Source organism: Tricharina praecox (genome assembly GCF_024521635.1).
Source record: "Tricharina praecox strain CBS 144465 chromosome Unknown BZA05scaffold_4, whole genome shotgun sequence".
Classification (NCBI taxonomy): domain Eukaryota; kingdom Fungi; phylum Ascomycota; class Pezizomycetes; order Pezizales; family Pyronemataceae; genus Tricharina; species Tricharina praecox.
This window is the reverse complement of record NW_026250406.1, coordinates 464300-492177: the sequence shown is the minus strand read 5'-3', so window position 1 is coordinate 492177 and position 27878 is coordinate 464300. Positions and strand designations below refer to the sequence as shown.

Here is a 27878-nt window from a genome sequence, read left to right as displayed (position 1 = left end):
GGCAGTGGTCACAATCCATCCTCCGGAGAAGCAGCACAAGTTGGAGACTTCTGGAAAGACGTGCCGTGGAGGGTGACGTCTTTGAGGGGAAACGGACGACACGGCCAGAGGTTTGAAGTGGCTTTCGACGAGCAGCGAGTACTATACTGATAGTTTGTGCAGCCAGAGGCATCGCAAGTGTACCTAGTGCACCCTCCTCCTCCTCCTCCTCCTCCTCCTCCTCCTCCTCCTCCTCCTCCTCTACCTCCGCACAGAGAACCACGCAAACCACCACCGACCGAGTGCATACCTGTGACCTCCGCCGAAACGAGCCATGCTGCTACCAGTCTCACCAGCCCCACCAGCACTGTCACCATGCATCCGCGCAAACCCGGAAACTCGCAAATCCTTTCTGCGCGAACAGCACACGCACTATACCGGTAGTACTGCTGCGACCGGCTAGGGCCCATATACCGGTAACCGGTAGCCCCCGCTTCGACGGCGGTGTATCTGCCGGCAGCACTCGTCGACGACCGCGCACCTACCGCCGCTACCGCCCCGCCGCCGCTGCCGGTGAGCCATCCACTCCTGTATGCTCGTGCCCACAAGGTGCTCGAGGTGCACGAGGTCCGCACAGACTCCTCGATCGCCAGGCGGGACGCAGATCTGCTCCAGGTATGTACATACCTACATAGACGCATAGAGTAGAGCATGGGGCCTGGAGGCTGGGGACTGATCAGCACAGCAGCCCGTCCGTTTCCGTCCGTTTCGAGAAGCGGCAGTGTTTAGTTTCTCCAGCCACAGCGGTGGCAATACCGGTAGACCTCTCGCCGCCCACGGTCCACCTCCCCGACACCCTGACCCTCCCTCCCCGTCCGCAGATCAAACCGCAACAAAAGGCGGGGTAAAAAGCTCAACGTGCAATGTGGCGGGTGAGCGGGACCCCCGTGCGGACCGTTGCCCGATATATACCAGGATATCCCGACCCACCCCAGCACCGGTCCGTCCGTCCATGTCCGCGCGTTCCGCGCCCTCTCCCTGCGTCGATCGGCAATACCATTACCTACCCTACGCTACCCCAGCGTGCCCACTGCCCCCTCCCCGTTGTCTCCGGCTGTGAAGGAGAGCCCCCTTGGGCCATCCCGGCTCCACACGTTGTTCGCCGGCAGACATGCCGCTGCGACCTGTCGGCACAGGGGAATCCCAGCAACACGCCATCCCACTGGTCTATGTACCGACAGACAGACAGACAATCCCCACCGCGCATCCCCGCCCCTCCCCCCGGTGATCAGCAACTCAAGACCACAAACAACGCATCGGACATACGCTTAATATGCTCATATGCTTGAAGCCCGGCTGAGGAAGATTTGGCATCACGCGCACCACACGAGCCACAGCTCGTCTGCCGAGTCCTGGTCGAGTGATATCGCGTGAGATCGTCTGAGGCTGCACTGGCCGGGGCCTCTTGGTCTTTTCGTGCGGCGGCTGTGGCGGTGGCAGTTGGTTGGTTGGGCGACAGGTATGTACGTTCGCCCGTATGACGGGGACGAATACGCGGTCTTTCTTGGAAAAATCATGAACGGGAAGGTGGACGGACACACAGCGATCGTTATTCGGTCAAACTCCTGGTTGTGGCTGCTGAGACGATGGCTACGGCGATATCTCGGAGCCTGTTTCTCCATACCTAGGTCCTAGTCAAACTGTCAAACCCCATAGATGCTACCATGCTGAGAGTCTGAGACTCTGGCTACGGCTAACGACCGTAGAAGATCTCGGAGAGTATTTTTCCATCTGCCTACCAGCTACAACTAGAACTTGTTCCAGGCCGTCATATCGACCTAATTTCACGGGGCGCGGGGGGAAGAAGGGGGTCCACGTACTCCATTGCGCGTTAGCTTCGTTTCCCTTTCGCTGTGTATTGTTTTTGTTTCTGTTTCTGGGCGGGGATATCCCCGCAAACTACGTACCTGTTCCTTGCGGTCGATCCCCCACACGTTTCCCGCCCCGCCCCCGCCCACCCCCATCCTGAAACAACGCCAAGAAGAACGTCGAAAGGAAAAAGGCACACGTGCTCGGGAGTTCGGACTAGTTACTTAGTCATATACTGGATCGTTGCGTGCATAGTTATTCGGACAGCCACCCAGCCTGTCCGAATACGACGAATATCCAGGCAATCATCTAGGTACTATTAGTAACTAGAGTCTAGGATACATCCGGCGATCTTGGCGTCAACTCCTCTTTGTAGCCTTACCGCTTGAGCTCTTCCTGTAGCCCGTGACGCGGCGGCGGCGGCCGATATCTATCGTTTACATATATACGGCAAATATTCGCTTGTTGGCTTCGGATCCGGACTCGACATAACTATCAGTCCACACGTACATACGGGACGGAATTAAAAGAAAACCTGCGGGTCGGAGCACGTGGCCGGCGGCAAGACGGCGGTAGAGTTGGATCCCCCCAGTCATCCCCAGTTATGTGGAACTTAGTTATTTCCGGTTAGGTATCTGGGGTTCGAACTTCGGTGTGGAGAAATGGAGAAGTGGAGAAGTGGAGAAGTGGAGAAGTGGAGAAGTGGAGAAGTGGAGAAGTGGAGGTTCCGGGATTGGAGGTTCCATGCATGTTCCTTGACTAGGTACACCGTGGAGCTTGCAGGTCGTTGTAATGCAGAGTATGTGTGTACGGTATGATGACCGGTGGTCATTGGTGCGCAAGCAAAGCCAGAGCAACCAGAGCCTCACCCCGTGCTGATCCGCTGCGTACATATGTACTCTACATAGCAGCGTAGGCGCTACCCATATTATTATCGCCAGGATATGCTTTCTCGCAGACTCGCAGGCTCGCAGCGATGGGAGCGATGGGAGCGATGGGATGAATGGAGCGTTAAGGCGAGACGCGGTTCGTCTCAGTCTCAGCATTTGCCCCAGCCATGGAGCCCTCGCATCCTCGTTTCGCGTTTCATGCGACGGCTGAGCTGAGCTCAGCTCAGCTCAGCGACTAGAGTAGTTAGAGCATTATTTTTTTTGGCTGTGCCCGCCAACTACATACGCGAGTTGCGAGTTTGCGAATCCGGCGAGGAAGTTGGAACTTGGAACGAGACGGCAGCAATCTCGAGATTCGGTGAGTCGATGCAGAGCGGGCGGGCGAGTGCGCGAGTGCGCGGGAAGGGTCGCACTGAGCGCGTAGGGCTGGCGACATCTACATTCATAGGCATGTTCACATTCCTCCTGCGCTGCTGCATAGCTGAGCGCTAGAATGCAGCGGCGAACGAGCGAGAGGTTGAGAGGGCGAGAGGGCGAGAGCACTTCAAACTTCAAACTTCAGCCGTTCGGTCATGCGTATGGAGCCTCCAGGCTCCTAATCCTATTGATGCGGCGATGCATCTAGCAAGGTGGAAGCCTAGAAGACGGGTCGCGACTGGCGACCCGAGTGGGCTAATTGAGAAATATGCTTCTTTCGTTTCGCGCCCGGCGAGGCGAGCAGCGAGCAGTGAGCTTCCACATATATGTCGGCGACAGGTGTGTGCATTGTGTTTGTGGCCGAGATTGAGGAATGTGGACGTGAATGTGAATGTTGGTTGGGCAAGGCTTGCGAGTCGCGATTGTGGAATGTGAATGTTTGGCGAGGCTCGCAATTGACGGAGGTTGCCGTGACTACACTTCTGGTACTGCTACAATAGGTACATGTTAAGAATAGGTAGTTGACATATCATTCACAGCCTGGCAGGAGCGGCGGAGCCTTGCTTTGGCGACACAAGGCTCGCAGAGTCGCAGCCTTATCCAACCCAATCCAATTCCGTTGACGTGTTCGCGCCCCGACTGGACTGGACAGCACGGGATACTCTAGAAAGATGGGATTTCGACAACGCCATCACCACACCCAGCAGCACCTGGCAGCCTCTGCACTCCACCTCTCGCTTCCCCCCACCCAGTGCCTCACCCACCCTCCAACCGACAAGGCTCCCGCGGGATTACGTCCAATAATAAAAGCGTGCCACTTCCAGCACCAACACCAGTTCCAAGTTCCAACGGCGACTCTAGGTAGCGAGGCGGCTGCCATACTGTAGTGTAGTGTAGTGTAAGCTACTACCCCGATCCGGCGCTCGAGAAGAGTCGAGATCGCGGTGGCATCACTCATCAGTCCATTTTTATTCCCGCCAGTTGGAGCTATGAACTTGGTACTTTGGGGGTGGACCGTGGGGGGACGTAGAGTCGCAGTCTCGCAGACATCCCACCATAGTCCATGCCACGTTCAAGCTCCCGTTCCCGCTGGCAGCTGGCAGCTGGCTTAACGAGCCATGGACCGTGGACCGTGGACCATGGAGTCGCGGACCGTGGGTCGGAGTTTGAACAGCGCGGCGGCGAATGTGCACCATGGTCCATACGTACGTAGGAAAAGGAGTACAATACATACTCCTCTTATCTGACTGGCCACCTGCCTGCCTATGTAAGTACTTCGTTGCCGTACCGTACCGTACCGTACTGTACCGTACGATATTCAGATATGCACATTGCCCACCGGTGACTGGCCGCCTAGCGAGCGAGCCGGGAGTGCGGTACCGGGTCCGGTACCGGGTCCGACACGATGTGCAGACGAACTGGTGCCAGCATGCGAGTTCATCTATCTATTAGGTACTGCACAAGGCAAGTCCACGCTGCGAATACTATCCATGATATGTAGAGTATGTTCGATTCTTCGATTCTTCGATTTCAAGGATTGCCGTGTTCTCTCTCGCTAAAGTAACACCACACACCAAAGTTCAAACGGCGAAACGGCGAAACAAAACGAGACGAACTGAAACGAAACGGAAACGATCGGTGAGTAGAGTACCGGTATGTATCTGAGTATGTATTCCACACGTCGCCCAAAGGCCATGATGGCCAATCACCGCATGCTCCCCTTCACCCAACCCACCCACCCACCCCCAACCCAGCCCGAACCCAGCCCAGTGTATATCCGACCCCATCCTGAAAGGTAAAGAAAAGAAAAGAAAAGAAATCGAAAATCGAGAAAACTGCAAAATGCAACACCACCGCCATGAATTTTTTTGCTCCTCCATCTCCTTCTCCTCCTGCCCCTTCTGCTCCTGCTCCATCCTGCTCCATCCTGCTCCATCCTGCTCCATCCTGCTCCATCCTGCTCCATCCTGCTCCATCCTGCTCCATCCTGCTCCATCCTGCTCCATCCTGCTCCATCCTGCTCCATCCTGCTCCATCCTGCTCCATCCTGCTCCTCCCGCCCATGTTGCTCCTCCCGCCCATCCTGCTCCTGCTCCTACTCCTCCTTCTCCAGCACCTGATCGTGATCGTACCACAGCCCAATATAAACAAAAAAAGTAAAAAAGTAAAAGAAACAAGAAAAAAATGGAAAAAGAAGAAAAAGCGAAGACGCGAAAAAGCAAGAACGAAAACAAAAAACAAATGCCACAAACACCAGCGACCGCAACCAAAGCCAAAAACAGCCAAAAACCAAAGCCAAAAACAGCCAAAATAAACAAATCTCAAATCCCACAGAAATCGGGCACGAGACCCAAAAACAAAAACCAGAAACCAAAAAGGTTAAGCAAACCAAAATCAAAACCAAAAAGGTTAAGCAAAAATGAAAAACATCCTTTTCCGGGTTCCCCGCTCTCATTCCCCACCACCCACCGCGCAGCGCCCACCAATAGTGTTGTTGCTGCTGCCAGTGTCGGTGTTGGTCTTTCCGTTGCTGTTGCTGTTGCATTCAGTCCGACCCCGTGGGGTCAATAAACACGGTCCCCTTCTCCTCGACGCCGTCTGCGTCCTGTCCGGGGTTTGCAGTGCGGTAGTCGACAGCCAGGAGGCACTTATACACTCCCGCTGCTGCAACAGCGCCCACACACGGTGCGATCCCTATCACCAGTCAATACCAACTTCTGCCGCTTCGGCAGATAGTACTCACAGTATACCCAATGCCCGCCACTAAAATCCGCATCCACCACGGCGGGGCCGAAGGAGCGTGCGGGGTTCATACTCGCGCCGGTCAGACTAGCGGAGACTAGATGCCCGACCCCGAGCGCCGCGCCGATCACCAGCGGCGCCAGGTGCGTCGCCCGGTGCTTCTCCACCGCGATCATGAACACTGCCAGCGCCAGCTCCGCCGTCAGGAACAGCTCGATGAAGAAGCCCTGCGCGGGGGTGACGCCCGCGCCGAGCGTCGTGCGCACCGCCAGGCGGTAGTCGGGTACGAGCGCCTTGGCTACGCCGGCGGCGGCGATGCCCGCGAGGAGCTGCGAGGCGGCGAGGAGTAAGCCTTTGGCCGGTGTCATGAGCCGGAGCGCGACGAAGGCGAGGGTGAGCGCCGGATTGAAGAGACCACCGGACACCCGGTAGAATAGCCACACGTTGGCGGTGAGCGAGAGCGCGAAGGCGAGAGAGATGTAGAGAAGCAGTGCGACGGACTCGGAGGAGCTGGAGGTGGCCGCGGAGTTCTTCGCCGCTTGCGTCGCGATGTACGCCGTGCTGAAGAAGAGGAATGTTCCGAGGAATTCACCGGCGGCGGCGATTGCGTCTGGAGAGGAGCGGGAGGGTTAGTGGCTGCGTTATGCAGGTAGTGGACGGGGTGGTATAATACAATTCCTCGCCGTGCTACCGCCGGTCCGTGTGCGTCCAGAGAGACCGTTCTCGTCGGCAACGGGTATCGTCGAAGTGCTTGCGGATTCTTTACCGGCCATCTTCGAGGTTTCGAGTTGTTGATGTGGTGGTGGCAGAGGAAGAGGTTGAGTCGGGTTCGAAGATGGTAGCAGCTGTGGCTGCTGCGCTAGCGAACTACGGGACGGAGGTGACACAGACGCAGCTCGGAATAGCGTCTCGTAGTATGCAACCGACTCGAAACAGCAACAACTGCGGCGGGTAAAGAGGAGGATGGAAGAATGCGGCGAAGAAGAATGCGACGAAGAAGAAGGTGGAGAAGAAGGGTTAAACTTCTGGGGGGGAGAAGGGGGAAAAGGAAGAAGAAGAAGCAAGAAGTTGAGGCCGCTGCAGCTGCTGCGACAAACGAACGGACATGTGGTTGGGGGTGGGAACGACAGCGTCTTATGTATGTGGCATGCCAGTGAGTTCGCAGTTCGTGTTGTACGGGGAGGGGAGACTACGAGTGAGCACGGTACGATACGGTGCGGTACGGGTCCTCGCCCTCGCCATGGCTGGAGCCGGAGCCAGAGCCGGAGCCAGAGCCAGAGCCAGAGCCAGAGCCAGAGCCAGAGCTGGCGGCTGGCGGTAGTGGCTCGCCGTCATGCATGTTGGATTCGACCGTGGCGGTCCCGGCGAAGAGGGCAGCGTGCGACGTACAGTGCGCAGGTGATAGGTGCGTACAAAATCATTTGGGTATGCACATATGATACATCACAGTATGTACATACAGCAGGCGCACGCAGTCTGGGACCGACGACGGCGGGCTGCATCAATCATGCCAGAGCTAGACTGAAGCCATGTCCTTCCACGCGATTGTCGTCGTCCACGAGGCCTTCGCGGGACCCACGACTCCACGAGCGAAGAGGGGGGGTTTGGCTAAATTGGCCGTCTCGGATTGGCTGCGCCCGACCATGTACTCTACATACTCCATGTACCTACCTCCATAGCATCGTGGTCATCGTACACCCGCACTCTACTCTGCGGTACTCTACTCTAGTAGGAACCTACTAATCCCCACCCCTTTTCAGCTCAACTTCAAACGGATTCCACCCCAACTGCCCCCAAATGCCAAATGCTGATGGGAATAATTTTTGCTTCTTCGCCCCCCCCCCCCCCCCCCCCCCCCCCCGTCCCCTCTACCCCGTCCCCTTTGTGGAAATGAAATTCCACGAGCTCTCCCCCGGGATAAAAAAAAGAAAGGAAATAAGAAAGATAAAAGAAGAACGAGGAGAAAAAAAAGAAGAAAAAAGAAGAATTCAGTAGTAAAAAAGTCCGTCACGCCACCACCACCACCGGCAGATCTCCTTCCTTCCTTCCTCGTGAGAAGTATGTAGCAGGCAGAATGTTCTACCCCATACGGCCCCAGTAACCAAGGTCAAAGTAAGATACATACCGTACCCATCTACGAGCACAACCACCTCCCTCATCCCCCGCCCGCCCCCAGCTGGAAGTCAGCGCCCTCCACTTCCGAAAGTTTCCTTTTCCCTCGCGTTCCAATCCCTTTTCCCTCGCGTTCCAATCCCTTTTCCCTTTTCCCTGCATGCTACCTACATAGGACAGGCTAGAGGGGTTCAATCTCCACCTCCACCTCCACCTCCACCTCCAGCCGGCCGGCCAGCTTCGAGCCTGGAAATCTACGTCTGCATCTACTTTGCAGCTGAGCCTGTAGGCTGTGTATGTACATACATTTCGGTACACAACGCGCAACGACCCGTGATTGTGTATCTAATATGTACCGTAGGCATACCGAGCTCAGCTGCTCAGGCGAGGCGAAGGCGAAGGCTTCGCCCGAAGAGGTGGAAGACGACGACGTAGAATACGTGCCGAGCTGAGTATAGTAGAGGAGTCAGCGATTGTTTACTCTCCACTCCAGCTGCACTGCTCGCACTTCTCGCACCACTCCGCCCTCCGCCCTCCCTCCTCTGCCCGATTGCTGGGGGGCCGGGGGTGCGGCTCTTGCGCAAGAAAAGGCATTCCACACACTACAGTGCGTTCGTAGAATCGTGGGCATGCGGGCGGAGAGCAGCCGCCCGCCCATCCGGCCGCATTACTTCGCCCGGCGCCGGGAGCCCGTGCTTGTGCTGCCGTGCATGCATGTAGTTGCCACTTGCCAGTGCAGTGCAGTGCGGCCGGGCTTCCTCACGATATCTACAGACTACAGCAACCCACCACCACACCACCCCGTCCATGCAGCTCCAGTCCGTGCAGCTCAGTCCGTGCAGCTCCAGTCCGTGCAGCGCAAGCCTCAAGCCTCAAGTCTGTGCACCTCGAGTCCGTGACCACTGACCACTCACCCTAGCATCGTGTCTAGCATCGTGTGGTAGCATCGCATCGTGTGAAGCAAGTAATCAAGTAAGTTATCGCCTGTTGAACAGGGGCCGCGGGGGCCGGGGGGCAATGCGGTCAACCGTTCACCGTCCACCAGACCAGCGCTCCCACCGCCGCGAGATAAGGACAGCCTGTAGTCCTAGATAGGATCCGCGAGACAGAGGCCCCGTGCCCGTACCACGCGAGGGCGGGATGGCGATGGCGACGGCGATTGCGATGGCAGGCGGGTTGAACATTGAACAGTAAACATCGAAGTGGTACGTACCATATCACTCGCCAGCCCGACAGTTGTGGTTTACGGTTTGCGGTGTACCCATTTGCCGCGCTCACAACCTTGAATCGACCAACCTTGAATCGACCAACCTTGAATCGACCAATCGACCAATCGCCGGGGGGAGATCGACATGCTGCCGCAGTGAACGTTGGATCCATCATCCCTCATCCATGGAATTGCCGCGGGAGGCGAACGGGTTACCGGTCACGGCAAGGCGTGTGTGTGTGTGTGTGTGTGTGTTTATGGTGGATCGGCGGACGTGCAGCAGCATCATGCAGTGCGGTGCAGAGTACTGTAGTTTATTCGAGAATTCAGATGGAGTGCCATTACCTACACAGGTAACTACACAGGTACCTACAGAGGTACCTACAGAGGTACATACATACATACATAAAGTAGGTAGAGTACCGTAGGGTAGGGAAGGGTATGTAGGGAACGTACGGTAGTCGGTAGACAACGAAGGCTTCGCTCGCAACCCCGCTGTAGGGATGTGCTCCACAATGCACATCATATGTGCGGTATGTACGGAATCTTCAAGGTTAATTATTAGGTTACCTATTGCGAAACCTACAGCCATCACCCCCATCACCCCCGCCCACCGCCCACCGCCCACCCCCAGCGGAGAAATACAAAGAAAGACTCGCGGGCTGCGGGGGTGGTATGGTATCATATGATATGTATGAAGTATATGTGCTGCCGTACCGTAGTCTGTACAGTGTAGATCGGTTTGGCGGCCGGACCTGCACATGGAACCGCAACTTCACCTGCAACTGCAACTGTAACTGCAACTGTGGCGCCAGATGGGCGATCCGGAGAAAAGAGAGATGATGCGGTCAATGGATGCATGTATGTATGTACGTGTCCGTGCTTCTTCTCCACCCACGCACGCCTTGCCTGAAGTTGCGATGACGACGATGGGCATTGCCATTGCGCTGGCGCATGCGGGACGGATGGTAGGGAGTGCAGTTCATTCGAGTGGAGTGGGGTGGAGAGATGCCTCATGATACATACTGACATACGGACTGACAATGATCGCCGCAGACCTGTCCGTGCCGAGAGAGGCGTGCGTGCGTGCGGTATTTCGAAATTCGCCGCCGGCATGAAACTTGTACGCTGTTGATTGTTTGCGCATAACAAACCTGCTATGCCGGCCCCTCCATCTCCAGATACATCCACGACCCAGTCCTTGGGACACATATACACATATGATATATCAGCTGCAAACTTTAGATGGGGGAGGGGGGTTGGGGGGAGGGCATCCGGATTCCGGAATGAGTGCACTCAATCCACCCACCAGTGACTGTTCCATCCCTCGATTCTCGCCTCCCGAATCTCAAACTCAGCGTACGAGCTGTAGTTGTGGTTGTGGTTGAGGTTGAATCATACGCCAGCATTCCGCGAATCCGTCCGTGCATGTCCGATCCGCCGAGCACTCAGCTCGTACATAGTAACATAAGACCTAGGAGGTACGTAAGCTTTCAGCCGAATGCTCGCTCGCGCTCCTCGAGGAGAGTTTGCGCAACATCAACGGACGACGGAATGGACTGACGGAGCCCCACTCACTCACCGCCATCGGCTACCTACCGATAGCCGGCCGAGGATAGTTGTTTTTTTTTGGAGGGGCGGGGGTAGTGGAGGGATCCACAGCCAGATGCCGGGCGATTGTTTTTTCCACTGCCATTGCCGTTGCCACCGGCGCGACCTGTATGTACTCAGGTATAATGCACATAGATTGAAGGAAACGGACAACGCACCAGTGCACCACCCCTCTTCCCCCTCACGATCGACAAGTTTCAAGGCATTCAACCCTTCCACGTAGATGGTTGACGGTGGGTCTCGTACGACAGTGCGATTTCGCCAGCCCCCGAGCTCGTGCCCATGGCCGCCAATGTTTGTTATCTAGGTACTTAGTTATCTGGTTACTCCAGGACGGAACTTGGAAGTGGGAGTCTTTCTGTACTCTACATAAGTAGAGTGACGAGTCGCACGTGGAACTGACTGACCGTGGCCGCAATTTCAGTTATCTACTTGGTATGCATAACTTGGTCACTCCAGGACGGAACTTGGAAGTTGTAGTGTGCCTGTCTGTACTCAGTAACTCTACATAAATAGAGTCGCACGTGGACAGTGGGATTGACTTACCGTAGCAGACTCTCGGAGACACAGAGACACAGAGCTGAGAGCACAGCTGCGGTGCTAGTTGAGTACGTGGGACGGCGGGAGGGACGAGTGCAACTGTGCGAGCGCCCGCCGTGACAGGTGTCAGGTCTCAGCCAGCCACCAGGCTTCAACAGCGTGCGTAGTGGCGTCAGCGGCCGGGACGCGGCGTCGACGATCTCGAGAGTCGGCGTCGAGCGTCGGCGTTGCTGAGGATTTTCCGCCACCCACGGGCGGCTGGCCACACTTGACATCGCCGAAAGTCGCTTATGGAAGCTGATTGACGATCAGTCGGAGGATTCGGATTGACTGGCGCTCGCGAAGCATTGGAATTGGACTTAATGCAGAGATCTGCCACAAACCGTCGCCTAGTAGCGATGTCTCAGACTCTGAGTATGACACTTTTCCCGATCGAGCCAGCCGCGCCGTGCTGGCGCGACGACACCTGACTGCGCGTAAGTTTAGAAATGTCTCTTGTAGTCGCGCCGCGAAGGCCAGGGCTTTAGAGTAACTAGTACCACGGCCAGCGCTGCCACTGTTGGGCTAATCTTGCGTGCGGACGTCGGACGGAGAGACGGGGGTGGCTGGTAACTATGCATGCAATGGTACTCGGTTAGTTACTACTAATATTTGGACGGCGGTGCCACAGGTTTGAGGTGATAGCACGGACCTACTCTACTCGGCGCATGCATCACCACCACAGTCCATCAACCAGATCCGGGTGTCTCAGCGGAGTCCGCACAGATCAGATCAGATCAGGATCCCGAGCCAAACTTGAATCGCGGCTTGAGGGAGAGGGAGAGCGCAGGTGCCATATGCACGCGCGGGATCGGCCGGTGACTGCTTTCATGATTCGATTTCCGTTTCCGTTTCCGTCGCGCTGTCTATCGAGATTAGAGACTCCTCCGCCGTCCCTTTTCCTTCTCCCTTCTCCTACGACGGTCAGCTTTCAAAGGACGATAGAGTTAGGACTGGGTAAATATCGGAACAACCTGCAGATGTCAGCGCCGATCGCTCTGGGCGCCGAGACGCGTTCCGTGTTCGTGCGACGGGGTCGGGAGGGGAACATATCGCAATGACATTTTCTGCCGCCGACGAGCTGTATTCGAGCAAGAAACAGGCTTGGTGCTGTCGTGCAGCACTCTGCTCGGCGGTTCGGGGAACCGGGAGTGCGAGGACATGGGTTGGCACTCGGTTGCGAAAGGTGAAGGGGGTAATTCGAAGGCGAGTGACGACCACTATCTCCAGCTCCAATGTGAGATTTCAATCTTTCCACGCCTTCCAGAATAGGTGCTCGGGTTACAGCTGAAGAGTCGCTGCTGTGGACCTGCGGCGGCGGTGCGGGAAGAGGCATCGGCAATGTAGTGGGCTCCCGAGACGCGGCGCGAAGACGTCATGCATCGTGAGTCGTGACATGCTGTGAGACGCGGCGAGAAGACGTCATGCATCGTGAAATTCTGTGGACGGAGGGCCGGCGGTGGAGTGACGTAGTTAATGCAGGCGTAAGTTGGCGCGAGCGTGGAATTGCCTATATGCGTAGAGTGCGTGCAAACTTCGAAGAACGATAATCGTTCACGGTGGTACACTGACTGGCTTTCTCTTTTCATCGTTAACGACAGAGCTGAGAGCTGAGAGCTGATTTTCGATGATACGGCACTAGGTATTAGGCAGTACTACGCACCGCTTCCCGTGCCGTCCACGGTAGCACCGATGACTCGGTGAGAGGGAGGGAGTAAATACCTGATACATCAATGTATTCCGCACCCAGCCTTCCAGAAACCTTTCCCGCCCGCCCCAGCAAAGGGCACCCACCCCCAACAACCACCACCGCTCGGTCCATCGCCCGCCCCGGCTTGGTGTGATCGCGCACACTGCAACACGAAAAGATACACGGAACCGAGTGACCGCGCGACGACGAGATGCCTCCTTGTTCCATACAGCACGTGATAGCTTCTCGCACGCGAGACGGGACTGTCATGTGTAGCACGTGCCCGGCACGGTCGTGATTGCGGTCACATGTTCTCGTTCGTTCATGGCCGCTCACGCGGCACATCGACACGGTCTGCGATTCTGAGTATTCCGAAATTCGATTCTGAGTATTCCGAAATTCGATTAGCGGTCACTGAAGGGAGGGAAATGGAACAGCGGAGGGCGGAGATACGCTAATTTCGAGGGCCCTTTGCCAATGCCTCTCTAGGCCTGACGAGTCGGGCAAGAAAGAAAGATCAATCATGACAGAGAAGACATGGGATATGGGGGGGCCGGGGGGTTTGCTGGCTGTTCGATAGATGATAATCAAGAAAGAAGAAGACGGCGAAGAAGAAGCAGACGAAGAAGACAACCCCGCCATGCCCGCCAAAGTTGATGCCCACTACTAACCACATTCGATTTCTCCCGCCGACAGGTGTCCTCCTTCATTTCCTCCTCCAGCCGACAGCTCGTCCATTACTTCCTGCTCTCGCCGATAGCTCCTCCTCCTCTTGCCGACAGATCCTCCATCACTCTGCCACACGGTCGTCCTCGTCGCCATCGTCCTCCTGGTCGTCCTCCTCGCCCGAGTTATGTGTGGAGGAACCTAGGAGAGCGTGGTCCGGTTATATGTACTTGGCTCTTTCTTTTCTTTTCTTCGCGGGAGCACGGACACGGCTAACAGAAGGAGGGAGAAGAGCAGAAGAATGAAGATCTGGATCGAGAGAGGAGGAAGGCTGACGGACCAGGAGAATGGCTACAAATGTGAGCTTGGTATGCGCTTTCTATGTGATTCCTGCCCTGCTGGAGGAGGGGACGGATTAGATCCGAGCATTTGACTGACTGGCACCGCTGAGTAGAAACACCGAGTACGGCCGAAGGGGACTGGATAGGGAAAACCGCATATTCTGGGTACACCACCAGCTCTTTCTCTCCCGCCGGCCATTTTCCTGTTTGGTATCGCGGTCGTCTTCGCCATCGTCTGTATGGCCGCCAACTACTCCAAGAATAAGCAGGCTGTTTGCGATGGGACACTTGAGGTACACGGCTGAAGTCTCCTCGGCGGTGCGGAGAACAGTATGATGTTGTACTAATCAGGAACGATTGCATAAAGGATACGAAACCGAAACTGAAAGAAAACACAATAGAAAATAGCGGCCGGGCGCCGAGCACGAGGATATTCGTTTCTGAAAAACGGATCCATTCTTGCGAGCAGCTAGATTGATTTCACGAGATTTACTCGATTTTGCAGAAGGGTCACGCAGATGTTGGCATCACCATGGTACGATACGTCGATGGGAATGGAAAACCCAGTATTCATAATCATCCAACAACAGAAAAAGCAACAGACATACACTTCCAGCACTCCAGGTTTCAAACCTTCGCGGCAACCTCCTTGTCGTCCACCGGGATCGATGTGTGCTCCAGATGCGCTGCGTATCCCTTTTCCACCTTCGCGTTGACGCGGTCTTGCATGTCCTGGCCCTCGAACACTGGGGAATGCGTCAGTAATTTGAATCAAGTGGTGCACGGGAGGTGGATGCTTACTGAACGCCAACTCTTCGAGCGAACGGTTCGAAGTCTCGGGGTAGATGATGTACACGACGATGAGCTCCACGATCAGCCACACACAGTACCAGATGTAGTACTTCCAGCCGATGGTGTCCAGGCCGATGGGGTTGACGAAGGTGTTGATGAACGTGGCCAGACGACCCCAGAACTGCTGCATGGTGATACCCTTGGGCCGGATGGTGAAGGGGAAGATCTCGACCAGATAGGTGTAGGTCAGCGCGTTGAAGGCCAGATTGTAGAAGGGATTGTAGGCGAAGATGGCGGTGAGGGTGGCGATTCCGGCGCCCTTGGTTCCGTTTTTCGCGTACTGCGAGGACGCGACGGTGAGCGCGATGTACACGCAGAACATGCCCGAGATGGAGGTCAGGAAGGTGCTGCGGCGGCGGAACTTCCGGACGATGAGGGCCGAGAAGAGACCGGTGCAGAGCGACCAACACGTCATGCCCAGGTTGATGATGTTCTGCTCGCGACGGTCGGTGATGCCGACCTGGTCGAGGATCTTCTTGAGGTAGAACGACAGTGGGTTGTTGCCGGACCACTGCGCGAATACACCGATGCAGAGCGCCAGCACCGCACGCTTGCGGTTGGCCGCCGACGTGAAGAATTGCATCCAGCCCATCTTCTTGTTCTCGAGCTCGGTCTCGATGGTCGCGCGGATCTGAGCCATCTCGGCTGCCACCAGCTCACTGTCTTCGTCGCCCTCGGCGTGGTACTTGATCAGAATCGCGCGAGCCTCTTCGTACCTGTCCTTGGAGACCAAGAAACGAGGTGATTCGGGGATGGCCCTGATATCCGCATCAGCACTCGTTTTCTCACGAAAAAGGACATTGAGGGGGATCTCACCACAAGGCCGCAAGCTGCGTCAAACTCGGTACGAATTGAAGATAACTGGGAATTCGCCACGACCAATTGTTGGGCATGTCATAAGTTCCCAGATTGATTCCGGCGGCGATGATGGCGCCAATGAACCAGGAGCAGTTGAAAAGCGACGTCATGATGGGCCGCTCCCGAGGATGCGAAAGTTCTCCAATGAGCGATGAGGCAGCTACGATGGCGAACGGGATTCCGTAGCCAAGAATCAGACGCGCGATAACGAACATGGCAACTGTGGTTTGTCATATTAGTACGAGTCCCTTCTTTCCCTTTCCCCTCCCGAGTGCCACTTACAGTTCTGACTGGCACCCTGCAGGACGGCGCCAATAATCATGATGACCGAGCCGACGTAGATAGCCATCTTCCTCCCGTACTTCTCGTTCACCAGCGGGACAACGGGCAGGGCAGCCAGACATCCGAGCGAGTACGACGCGGTCAGGATACCGAGCTGGGCCTTCCTCGGGTTTCCAAAATACTCCTCCCAGTAGACGATGGTCTGGATACCGTTCATCATCGACGAGTCGAATCCGGACGTGTACTCGACGCCTAACAGCCCCGGAATCATCAAAAAGTAGAGGGAGCGGAGGTTCGGCTTCTGGAACCAGCGGCGCTCATCTGCGTCGGCGAGCGTGGTGACGAGCGGGTCGACGGCGGCCTCGACCGGGGTCGGAATGGCGATCGGTATCACTTTGGAAGCCATGGTGGGGTACCGTTTGCACGTTTGGCGATCTGTTCTGGCGTGCGTGCGTACGAGCGTATGTGCTGGGACCAGAGAAGGGAAGAAAAATGTGGGGTTCGCTGGGGATAGTTTATATAGCAAATCCTTAGATACCCATAACCCTGTAGGGTAGTATGTGCATAGTAAGGCTCCCCCCTCCCCTCCCCGCCTCCCCCTCCCCGGTGGGCCCATGGTCCATACCCCGAGATTGATCGCCCCGCATGCGACAGACTGACTGACAGACTGACAGACTGACAGACAACAAGTCCACCACGCCCACCGAGCCGCGTTGCAAATGTACCCCACGCCCGTCCAGCCATACATGCACCGCGTGCACCGCGGCCAGTCCAAGACTCCAAGAGGGACTCGAAACCCCCCCAACGCAGCCTTGCCTAGATAGAGTTTATCCGGGGCGTGCATGAGAGGCGAGCGTCCCGGTTCCCCACGGGGATCGGCTCTGGTGGACAAGTGCTTATTGTCAACGGCCGAGCCCTTCGCACCCACCCCTGGCCTGCAGAGAACTCCGGCGGGGCCGGACCGCATTCCCGACACCACGGACAACAACGTACCTATGTGCATACCGCCTCGTCAATCGATCCGCCGCGCGCGCCAGGTAGTAGCTTCTCCCCACACGCCCGGTCCCTCCCCAGGGAAATCTCAGCGGGTTCGTGGAAATTGGGAATTTTTCCTGGCTCCGATGCAATGAACTTCTCGGCTCCGAGATTGGGTACATACCGTACTTCGCAGCCGCATAGATGAAATTCGGATCCTCCAGGGACGGGGTCAGTCACATGGCGCGACCCGACGGATCCATCCTGCGGAGGAGCCTCATTGTCGAGAAAGCCGCCGCCGTCGTCGGTGGTTCTTCAAGAAGGCAGAAAAAGAAAAGAAAAAAAGATGCTCACCGGCGGCTTTCAAGGTAGTTTCCCTAGCCAAGCCAATCCCACCGTCGCGGGCCGTGGACCGTGGGCGCCGTCGAAGAGTGTCTCGTACATCATCACGGGTGAAAAGGATTATATTCCCCCTCCGTCGATCGCAGCCGTATACAGACAATCGAATGCTAACTGAGTACTAGTACATAACCAAATAACCAGGGCAGAAAGTCAGAACTCTTTTTCCGGTTGGTTAGTTCGGAGTTCCTCGCACGCACCCACCCCGCGACTGGCCAACGGACGTTCTCGTTGGACGGCCGTCACCGACACACACGCGCCACGTTGTTTTGACGTCTGCTGCGGTACCGCGATTCCGCCGGATTAGAGTGCGCGTGGAGCGCTGCTCCTCAGTGGCGTCAGTGAGACATGTACATATGCAGGGTGTTCCGCCGATCCGGTCAACACGCGGGGAAGCGGCAGCTTTGCCGGCGAAGCTTGCTAGTGTGGACACTTGGTAGTGGGAGGGCTGGTCCGGTATTCGGGAATGCCAAGATGGCAGACGGACCGAGAATGCTTCCACTCGACTATAAATGGAATCCTGGGGATAGATATTAGATTGGTGCCCCGAACGTGGCAAGTGGGAGGTTCTTTGTTTTTGGGGGCGGGCTCATCGTTGGAGCTTGAGTTGGTTCCATGATCATTGATCATCATTGATCATACCTTCCGCAATCCGGTACTCTGGTATCTTGGGAAACGCTGTCGACCAATACATCGTGATGAACAATCTACTCAGGTCCCCCGAAGCTTCTGATCCAGACATTCCTAAGACGATATGGCAACGAAGCCAAATCAATACTGGTACAGATGTGATCTGAAACCGCGGTCCGTGGAACAGATTCTTGCCATCGACGTAGGCTTCAAAGTTCAGAGGCCCACCAAGGAGGCCTGGCCGCCTGGTATTAAGGCCCCCACCGGAAGCCCTTTATGTTCGATCACCAAGTACTGACAGACAGAACGTCATTTGCTGTTTAGGCATCCCGTTTAGTATTGTTGCGCACATAGCCGTACCATAAAGAAGCTCTGTACCGATACCCCAAGTACTTGTCCCTCTCCAAGACGCCCCTAAGCGCCTGGCTTCACCGAGAAATAGCGAAGCGAGCGTCCTATGTACATACTTGTGGTGCACCGCTACCTGCCTATGTACCTATGCGGCGTTCGGAGCAGACAGAGGTGGTTGGAATTCTCGGCTCCAAGCGAAGTTCCAACTTCCATACCCTGCAGACTGTCTCGTATGTGGGGTAGGTACATCCCGTAAAATATGTGGGGGGAGAGGGGGGGCAGTCAGGACCCGCATAGCGTGGAACTGCGAATTTCCCGGGCCCCCGGACAACCTTGCACACCTGTATATTTCCCCAGATGTTGATCACAAAGTGCCTCAAATGCGGAGTTTTGGTCCAGGCGCGCCAGGATACCGACCACTGCGCTCATGATTCATGGCATCGCACTGCACCGGTCTACCGATCGTACTACCTAGTTAGTACGGTAGTCTAGTACTGCGCCGCTGGTCGTGATCATATGTACCGGTATTCCGTATCGACGTATCGCAGTGGACCTGTGGTCGCGGCCCCCATCTCGAGATAACTACTCTTCCAAGTTCCCCCGAGCACGAAGGAGGGCTTGGGGGATGAGAATTGCGGGGGCTGGGGTGGGCGCGGGAATCTCAGCAGCTGGCTACCTACCTAGTTACCCACTTTAGAGTTGTTGTCGTTGTGGGATACGGAAGTTGGAACGATTCGAATCTCCGCCATTCGTGTCCAGCCACCGGCCCACCAGGATAACGTTAAACGCGTCGCGTCGACTCGGCATGTAGGGCATCTTTTGCGAGAGAGAGAGAGAGAGAGCGGGTACGAAAGCCCCGACTCGAGCCCCCGAGCTCGAGCCGTCATGTGGCAGATTGGAATTTCGCCGTTGACAGGACAGTCCTGGACGTCTGCTTCACATAGATTGCTGTACATTTCGGATGTATGAACCACTCTACTATAGATTAGAGTAGGTATACTATACAATGGCCGCTAACCAACGGTCGCGCTGCGACGTCCGGACGTCCCGCCGAGGGCCCACAGACTCTCCGGTGAGTCGGTGACGGTGATGGTGATTGTGACGGTGCGGCGCTGCACTGCGGTGTTGTACTGGTTGGTCAAGCTCGGTCGTATATTCTCGTAGATGCACTGCCATAGACACAGACAGATAGACAGGTGACCACCGGTGAATCTGTCGCATTCGTTCCAACTTCCGCCCACTCCATTATACGAGCGGGCGGCCCCCGCTTCTGGCAGCTCTTCCCCGCCCCCGAGTGGCGAGTTAGAGGGTGGGGGCGGGCATTGCAGTGCAGTGCAGCGCATACATAGGCAAAAACTTCGTCGGAGCGGTTCCAAGCTTCTAGCCCCGACATACCGTGGGTACTTGATCAGTTTATTAGTAGCCCGCTCGAAAGTATGCATGTATGATGATGACCTCCCAGTGCAGTGGCACACATCGCAGCGCGAGTAACTGAGCTCCCAATCGACGATCTTGTTGTGTTGTATTGAAAGAACGGTTCCCCCAACATACAAAGAACTTAACTCATTCAGCCTTCTCTGTATTTTGCGTTTTCCCGGTATATACAAGGCAAAGCGGGGGCCCACAGGCGGGCTACTATCGGAGGTGTCCAGCCGAACCGGTGCAACCGAGCAGCCGAGCGCCTTGCATGCGAACCAAAAACTAAACGGCAGCACATCGCGTGTGCACATAGAGTACACGAAGAAAAGCGTCGCCTCCCAAGTGCCAACGTATGTATGTAGGAAAGGTATAATCAGACGATATATCGCGTGTTGCCGGCGAAGAAAAAAACTTCTTTCTTTTTTCATATCACCGTGGGCACGCGTGGCACAGTACCTATGATACCCAAAAACACCCACGGAGAAAGAAAGAAAAAAGCTTACTTTATGTAGAGAGAAGGTATCGACGTATCGCGTTTGGTAATCGAATGCGTTTGGTGGTCGAATGCGTTTGGTAGTCGAACGCGTTTGGTATTGGTATTCGAATGCGTTTGGTAGTCGAACGCGTTTGGTATTGGTATTCGAATGCGTTTGGTAGTCGAATGCATTTGATAATCACACAGAGGCTAGGAGAGGTGTTCAGGGTGTTTTTTTCACACGTTCTTTCTGTTTGGCAAAAAAAGTTGGAGCCTCTCCAGGGAGAGCAAAAAGTTAGATGCCCTGGACCGGAATTGAACCGGCGATCTCGTCATTACGAGTGACGCGCCTTACCGCTTGGCCACCAGGGCGGATGACGACAATTTTTTATTCTAACACATGAGACTTTTAGAATGTGTAACCTGCTTGCATCATGGGTTCTCACATAGAGTTCTCAAATAGAGTTCTCGCACAAGTTCACAACTCTAGCCTAGATACCATAGCTGTGCTGGACCTCACGAAAAGCACGGATGTTGGCAGTGCCGTATTCTAGGTGGCGGTGATAGGGAGGAGGGGCGGGTGAATTTGCCGGTGCGGACTCTGTCATGGCCGAGCACGACCGAATACTGAATGAACGTAAAATAAAAAAAAAGAAGCTTGACCGAAGCCGCCTCATTCTATCACTCTTGACAGCGCACGTACACAGGTGTAAGGGTAAGTGGTGCACCTCTTTAGGCACCATTTCGCGGTGGAGGTGGTGCATCACTTTCCCTCACACCCTAGTACACTGCATCCCCAGCAAGGTATTCACTCGCGATCAGCGACCGTAAATAAGGAATACAGGTGCCCGGGGATGCATATGATGCACTTAGATCGTTCGGCCTCGGGAGTCGGGAGTCGGCTTGCCGCTAGCCAGTTCGCTAGGCGATAATCCGAAGGATCTCCGGATCGGACCGGGGTTCGGCCGTTGGCGCTTCTGGGCCCCGCAAGCTGTTGGCGTTGATTCAGATGAGACAAAAATAAAGTCGCGCACGTTATTTTGGAAGTCCAACAGAATGCGAATTAAGCTTTGGTCAACTGGGCACATGGATGCATGATGGATGGCCTGGGCTTCGGCGGGAGAGGAGCGCAGTTGCAGCGGTGGGCCGGTGGCGCCGGCGACGCGCGGGCATCGGGTCTCACTCGTGCGGGTCTCGACTCTTGAGCGTGCGGATGCTGAAGCGGGAATAGTCGCCTGGTAGTAACTAGAGTACATGTGTCCATATTCGAGACAGGCCCTTAGTCGTGCTCGAGTCGGTTGTGTCGCTGGGTGAAAAAAAAGTCGACATAAACCTCAACAATTATGCAGTGCAACCGCATCATCAGTCAGCACCGGTGACACTGTGTTACTTCTCTATGTTACACGAAGTTAGATCGCGTTGGATTGGGTCGCATCGTGTCAGGTGTTGAATCGTTGATTTTTAAAACCGGGTGCACCCTTTTCGTTACTGTGCGGCTGTCGTCAAATACATTATACAGGTTCTTGTGTTGTTGACAAGACATTTTATTGTAGACTATATGAGTAAGATTCATGAAGAAAACATCTACTGCTCTGGTGGCCAAGCGGTAAGGCGCATCACTAGTAATGATGAGATCCGCGGTTCAAATCCGCGTCAGAGCTAATGTTTTGCTTCCACGCTAGTGACGAGCGGCGATCCAGATTTTGGTACATGGCCGGAAGCGACAGCGCCGTGGGTTCGTTAGGCAGCATCGCGTTTTCTCGCTGTGGAGGTGGCAGCCATTTGGCATTCCAGTCTGAAAATGGGGAGCCTGCTGTGTTCAGTTGTGAAAGGTAACTACTTTTGTGACATCGCTTTTATTCGTGACTTTTCCGAATGACAGTGGGGAAGTCCTAGCACTGAGGGAGCAGGGGCAGAGGGCCCAGGGCCGGCTTTGGTAAGAGTGGGTTGTAGTCAGGGGCGAGGAACGCGGAACACAAGTCACGGAAGAAAGGATTAGGTGAGAAAGTAAGAGCGAGTCAAGACGGGAGCACCTTTTCAAAAACTGTCCCGAATGGAAAAGTCAGCAAAAGACATTATGGGCAGAAGTCAGGAAGCAGACAAGGAGGAGCAAAGACCACTTAAAAATCCGGGACCTCTTTGCAGACGACCGGTGCAGCCAAGCCATCCTTGACTTTCTTTCCTCCACAGCTGTGGGCAGGCGGATCCCAGAGGCCGATGAGGAAGATGCAGCAAGTGAGGTGTCGGAATGGGAGCTGAGGGAGCGGGAAGAGAGAGAGGAGCTGAGGCGACTCGAGGAAGCGGAGGAGGAGGGTGCGGAATTTGAGGATCTGGGCGATGTAGAATAGTGGACCGGAGACGCGCGGCGGCGGTGGGAAGACTGAAGGGCGCGAGTGCGAGTGCGAGTGCGGGTGCGAGGGCGATATATTTTCGGTAAAGGCCAGGGCGGAGGGCAAGGAAAGCCACATCGGGCCGCTCAGTGAAAGCTGGGTTGGACAGTGGCGTGGAAACGGGGGAGTGGGGGGTGAACGGGGTGACATTGCCATGATCTAGATAGGTCGCATGCGATTACTGATTAAACAAAAAAAAAGAGCGAGTCAAGAGACCCAGTATTAAAAGAAGCACACTCGAAGAAAGCAAAGAGGAACTGGACTGAAGAAAGCAAGCAGCAAAGAAACCAAGTGATGAACAACGACGCCTAAGAAAAGTGATGATGAATAGGTGAATGACACACGTGGTGATGGAGGATGAGAGAGAGACAGACAGACCCGCCGGAATAAATATAACAGACCGGCCAACTTTTTTTTTGTTTAATCAGTAATTGCATGCGACCTATCTAGATCATGGCAATATCGCCCCGTTCACGCCCCCGTTTCCACGCCACTGTCCAAACAGATCGGCCAACTTTGGCCGCCACCGCATCGTCATACAACCGTCAAGAAGAACACAAGCGACCAAAACAAAACAGAATCGACGAGCAAGACAGAAACAAGCCCCCCCCCGGCAGTCCCAGGTACGACAGCCGGTCCCAACGTCTCAACAAAAAAATCCGCCCAAGGTCCGCAGCCAAGGGTCAAAAAATGGTGCAAAGACGTCAGTTCCAGCTGCGTCCCACAGCACGTAACAAGCCTATAAACAAGCCGCTAACGTTGATCGGAGGTTAGTGGTGATTATGTAACATTCTGCAGCGGCATAGCGAGGGAGACACAAGAGGTCACTCGCAAGTGGCTATCCCAGCTGTGGACGGAATTGTCACTGTCACACTCCTGAGAAAGTAGGAGCAAGAATGGCGGCAGCGGAAAGAGTGTCGAGGGCGGAAGAAGCGAGAGCTAGGGAAGCTGTCCTAGCGGAGCTCACAGGAGGTTGGACGGGGCGAGAACTGGACTAGCTAGTCCCTTCATTCTCCTACTTTCTTGCTGTCTGTCTTCTCTGTCTGTCTTTCTATCTGTCGGGTTGTGCGGAGGTTGCGCTGGGAGGATTGAGCGGAGAAGTTTGTGGTGGGAGGAGGGCTGCACCGGGAGGGTCGCGACGGGAGGGGGGTTGCGACGGGAGGGTTGAGCAGCGATATATTTTTGTTGAATTTAGTATTAAAAAAGGGGGTCTTTTTTTTGTTTAATCATTGATTGTATGCGACCTGTCTAGATCATGGCAATGTCTACCCGCACGCCCCTCCGTTTCCCCGCCACTGTCAAACCCAACTTTCGTCGGGCGGCCCGATGTGGCTTTCCCTACCATCCTGTAGTTGAAAAGGTGTTCCAAGCTTGCGCATGCTTATGCGTCTATGTAGCATGTACTCAAGTGAATTTGAAGGCGAGCACACGACTGAACGGCAAACTTGAACTGTTTTGAACTGATAAACGAACTACATAAGCAGAATCCGCCAAACAAACTGCTCTGTTTCGAATTCGACCGATTTAGGAACCCGATTGAACTCGCAACCGTTGGCAGGTCTGGGTTGGACGTATAACATGATTTTGGGTGTTGTCAACGGTTTTTTGTTTTGTTTAATCATCCATCATGCATGAGCATTCGACCTTATCAGATCGTGGCTGTATATACGTTCTTTTCCACCCCACTGCACTGTTTCCGACCGCTGGCCGCGAGCTCGATGTAGGTTCCCTATTGCCCTCCGCCTGGCCCATCCGCACATAAAAGGAAAGACGGAAAGAAAGAAGAATAATCAGATGACAAAATGGAAAGGAAAAGCATCAGTCTTTCTGAGGTCGCGGTGTCTGGTGCCGGCGGTGCGAGGTTTGGGGGTGTGGGGAGGAAAAGATGTTCCCCTGCCTACCGTCTCTCTTCTGCTGCTCTTGCTCTCTCCGCTGCTCTTGCTCTCGCTCGTTTTCTCTCCTCTCCTGCTATGGGGTAGGTGGGATCCGCTACTGCAGTTCCCAAGTCAGAGGTCTGGCTCGGAAATTCTTGTTGCTCTACCCCGAGGGGGGGGGGACCTGCCGGCCCACGTCTGTGGTGACGAGGAAGCGGAGGACAGCCTTGCTGCAATCTTGGTTAGCGAACAGATTACAGGTCTCTGATCTTGAACCTATCCTTCCCTCGGCCGGTCTTCTTTGGCACCTCCGTCCACACGCTCTTCTGTTGCTCCCACCACTGCGTGCAGTTCTTGAATAGGTGTTCTCGGGTCTGGGTCTTGTCTCGTCGCAACCGTGTTTTCCTTCTTCATCCCAGCGGGCTCCTTTAAAATGAATGCTTTATCCTGACCGTCGGCGAGAAAATTCCCTCATCTGGCTATAAATCGCTCTATCCGTGTGCGGCACCCCGCCCAAATCGTGCACATGCGTGAAAGAAATACTCACAGCGCATAATGCGCAGCCCGCAACGCTTGGATTATCGCGAGTGCTACTGTGACGCCTGTCGTGTTTGATGTTATGACCAAGTTAAGCTCCCGCAATCGGTTTAAGTCGTCATCATTCCAAGCCGTTCACGCTTGTCTGGAGCCTTCGCAAAATCAAGTCTCGTTCTCCTCTCCACCTGCCCACCTATAAAACCCTCCCCTCCCCGCCCCCCCACCTCACCCTCCCCCACTCTCAATCCTCCATCTTCCTTAAAGTTCACGCACACCGCCACAAAGAAACACCTCCACTGCGACAAGCCTTAGAACATCCCGCAAGATCCAAAAGACGTTAACACTTCTCTGGAGCCTCTGTAAGATTAAGTCTTGTTCTCCTCCCCATCCCACTCATCCCACCCTCCCCACCTCACCCTTACACTTCATCCTCCATCGTCCTCAAAGCCTCACCCACACCGCCACAAAGAAACACCCTTCACTGCGGCAAGCTTGGAGCGACACCCCGCAACATCTGTCATCCACAACCACCGATACTAACACCACCACCACTACCACCACCACCACAGAAACAAAATGGCAGGCGCAGCGCCCGCTCCGAACAAGTCCCCAGTCCCTGAAGTCTCTGATATCCCGGAGACTAAAGCCGCCGAGAGTGCTAGGCTTTCCGAGGAACCTACCGCCGTTCCACAGGCCAACCAGGACGAGCCAGGTAAGTGCAGTCTTCCAGCTGCGGCGGCGCATGGGCGAGTGCTAATGTATGCCGCGGCGACCGAAGAGCAGGGCAACGGGCCGACATCTGTCGCTGAAGACGGCGAACAGGGAGAGGCCATGGACACGTCCAAGGACGTAGTCGAAGCCGATGACACCCCGCAGCAAGGAGACGCAGCCGAAACGTCGGAAGATGAGGACGACGACGAACCCCAGGTCGCACCCCTGAGGGAACACTACACGCACGAGAAATTGTGCATGATACGTTTCTTCAGGGACGATCTAGGCAAGGACTGGCGCTCAGTCGCGCGGAAGTATAACGAGCATTGGTACCCCGATCACCCCAAGGGTGTCTGTAAGGACGCCCTGTACTCAAGGTACAAAAAGGAAGTACCTAAAGAGCGTCGTGGCAATGCCGGAATCTTAGGGGTTGATGACGAATGGGTGTGGGTGGGCGAACAATACAAGGCCGTCCCGCAAGCTGGCCCCCCAAAGGACGAGTCAGGTAAGTGCAGTCTTCTAGCTGCGGTGGTGCATGGGCGAGTGCTAATGTATACCGCAACGACCGCAGCGACGGAAGTAGAGAACCAGGAAGCGACATCTGTCGCTGAAGACGGCGAACAGGGAGACGTCATGGACACGTCCAAGGACGATGTCGAAGCTGATGACACCCAGGAACAAGGAGACGCCACCGACACCTCGGAAGACGAGGACGCAGACGAATCCCAGGTCGCCGCCCTGAGGGAAACTTACACGCACGAGAAATTGTGCATGATACGTTTCCTTAGGGACGACCTGGGGAACGACTGGCCCTCAGTTGCGAGGATGTATAACGAGTATTGGTACCCCGATCACCCCAAGGGTGTCTGCAAGGACGCCCTGTACTCAAGGTACAAAAAGGAAGTACCTGAAGAGCAGCGTGGCAATGCCGGCATCTGCTTGACCGACGACGACTGGGTGTGGGTCAGGGAATTCTACTGGCAAGGACGTTGGCGTGAGTCTTCTCCATGAGCGATGGCCCGGAAGAAGGTCGTCGAGATGTTCTCCTCAAGGTCCGTCAGGCGGGTGTTCAGAGATCGGTTTCGTTCAGCTTGGGTATTCCTCATCTGTTTTAGTTCGGGGCGGGGGAGCTCCAGGACTTTCGGTACGATTAGTGTGTTCGGTGTTTGTCTTTCGGTCTGGTTGGTTTTCATGCGGTTGCTTTCCTCGAAATCGGTGGCGTTTAGTTTGGGTTTTCTTCATCTGTTTTAGTTCGGAGCGGGGGAGCTCCAGCACTTTCAGCGCGATTAGATTGTGTTCGATGTTTTTCTTACGGTAGGGCGTCGAAGTTAGGAAGTTTGGTGGTGGGCCGTATTGCATAGAGATTCTGCAGGGTGTGGACTCGGATCTGTCGTTTCTGCGCTAATTTTTCATGATCTTCAATTTCGAATCATATTACTTCCACAACTAGGCGAATACTCTGAATACCGTGATCATGTACAGTAAATCAGTGGCGCATGTTTCCACCACAGGCTAATGCATCTGTAATGCGGAATCTCGTGTCTCAATCATGGAATCTCACTGTCAGCGTTGACGCCGGCGTCGTCTGAAGTTCACGTGAGAAATGTCCCGTGACGTGAGTTAGCGAGTGATTTTAAGTGATGTGATGATTTCTTCGACGCCATTTGCCAGCTTAATCGATACTGGAGCGTTCAGTGAACGATTAAGACAAGGCAACTCAGGAGTCAGGAGGTCTGCAAAGCCGCACCGGCGATCCTAAAATCTTAACTCCTTGAACCATCAACACAGCAAAACGCTGATCCTAGAATCAGACCTGTAGCCCAGAAACCGCAAACTCCCAACTGATGGTAGCATTTGTAGGTATGTATTCAATAGAGGAGATGGTAATAGCTACTGACGAGCCAGAGGCTTAGGTAGGAGCCAAAGAATAAGGAACTACATAGGTGTCTGGCATGGCACGAGACACGTATTCGTGCACCCACTCCAAGAGCTCGCGAGAGCGCTCATCCGCCGTAGGCGGTG

The 27878-nt window shown here is 55.1% G+C and overlaps 5 protein-coding genes and 2 non-coding genes across 7 annotated transcripts; 4 read left to right on the top strand and 3 right to left on the bottom strand.

The window, feature by feature from the left end:
* On the top strand, positions 1-1340 carry BZA05DRAFT_463524 (uncharacterized protein; the record flags this gene model as incomplete). Its single annotated transcript, XM_051487708.1, has 3 exons — positions 1-65; positions 467-654; positions 720-1340. Coding segments are annotated over 3 exons (633 nt in total), but the record flags the coding sequence as incomplete, so codon positions are not given.
* A 3558-nt stretch (positions 1341-4898) lies between these two features.
* Positions 4899-5636, top strand: BZA05DRAFT_198688 (uncharacterized protein). The gene has a single exon (XM_051479470.1). The coding sequence runs from the start codon at positions 5014-5016 to the stop codon at positions 5467-5469; it is 456 nt and encodes a 151-aa protein (XP_051342475.1). The 5' UTR covers positions 4899-5013; the 3' UTR covers positions 5470-5636.
* Positions 5637-5700: 64 nt separating this feature from the next.
* BZA05DRAFT_442040 (aquaporin 1) lies at positions 5701-6670 on the bottom strand (the record flags this gene model as incomplete). The annotated part of the gene is made up of 3 exons (XM_051486714.1): positions 5701-5849; positions 5899-6507; positions 6571-6670. 3 exons carry the CDS (start codon positions 6668-6670, stop codon positions 5701-5703), a joined length of 858 nt encoding a protein of 285 aa, XP_051342474.1.
* A 7995-nt stretch (positions 6671-14665) lies between these two features.
* BZA05DRAFT_388186 (hexose transporter) lies at positions 14666-16652 on the bottom strand. The gene is made up of 4 exons (XM_051482653.1): positions 16096-16652; positions 15772-16033; positions 14905-15713; positions 14666-14849 (listed from the first exon to the last, which is right to left on the bottom strand). Exons 1-4 carry the CDS (start codon positions 16499-16501, stop codon positions 14731-14733), a joined length of 1596 nt encoding a protein of 531 aa, XP_051342473.1. The 5' UTR covers positions 16502-16652; the 3' UTR covers positions 14666-14730.
* A 3992-nt stretch (positions 16653-20644) lies between these two features.
* BZA05DRAFT_t56 lies at positions 20645-20716 on the bottom strand. Its single transcript has one exon. It is a non-coding gene; the product is annotated as a tRNA-Thr (tRNA).
* Positions 20717-21933: 1217 nt separating this feature from the next.
* BZA05DRAFT_t83 lies at positions 21934-22005 on the top strand. The gene has a single exon. It is a non-coding gene; the product is annotated as a tRNA-Thr (tRNA).
* A 3431-nt stretch (positions 22006-25436) lies between these two features.
* On the top strand, positions 25437-27203 carry BZA05DRAFT_463458 (uncharacterized protein). Its single transcript, XM_051487707.1, has 3 exons — positions 25437-25857; positions 25924-26361; positions 26428-27203. The coding sequence occupies exons 1-3, from the start codon at positions 25722-25724 to the stop codon at positions 26865-26867; spliced, it is 1014 nt and encodes a 337-aa protein (XP_051342472.1). The 5' UTR covers positions 25437-25721; the 3' UTR covers positions 26868-27203.
* The last annotated feature ends 675 nt before the right edge of the window (positions 27204-27878 follow it).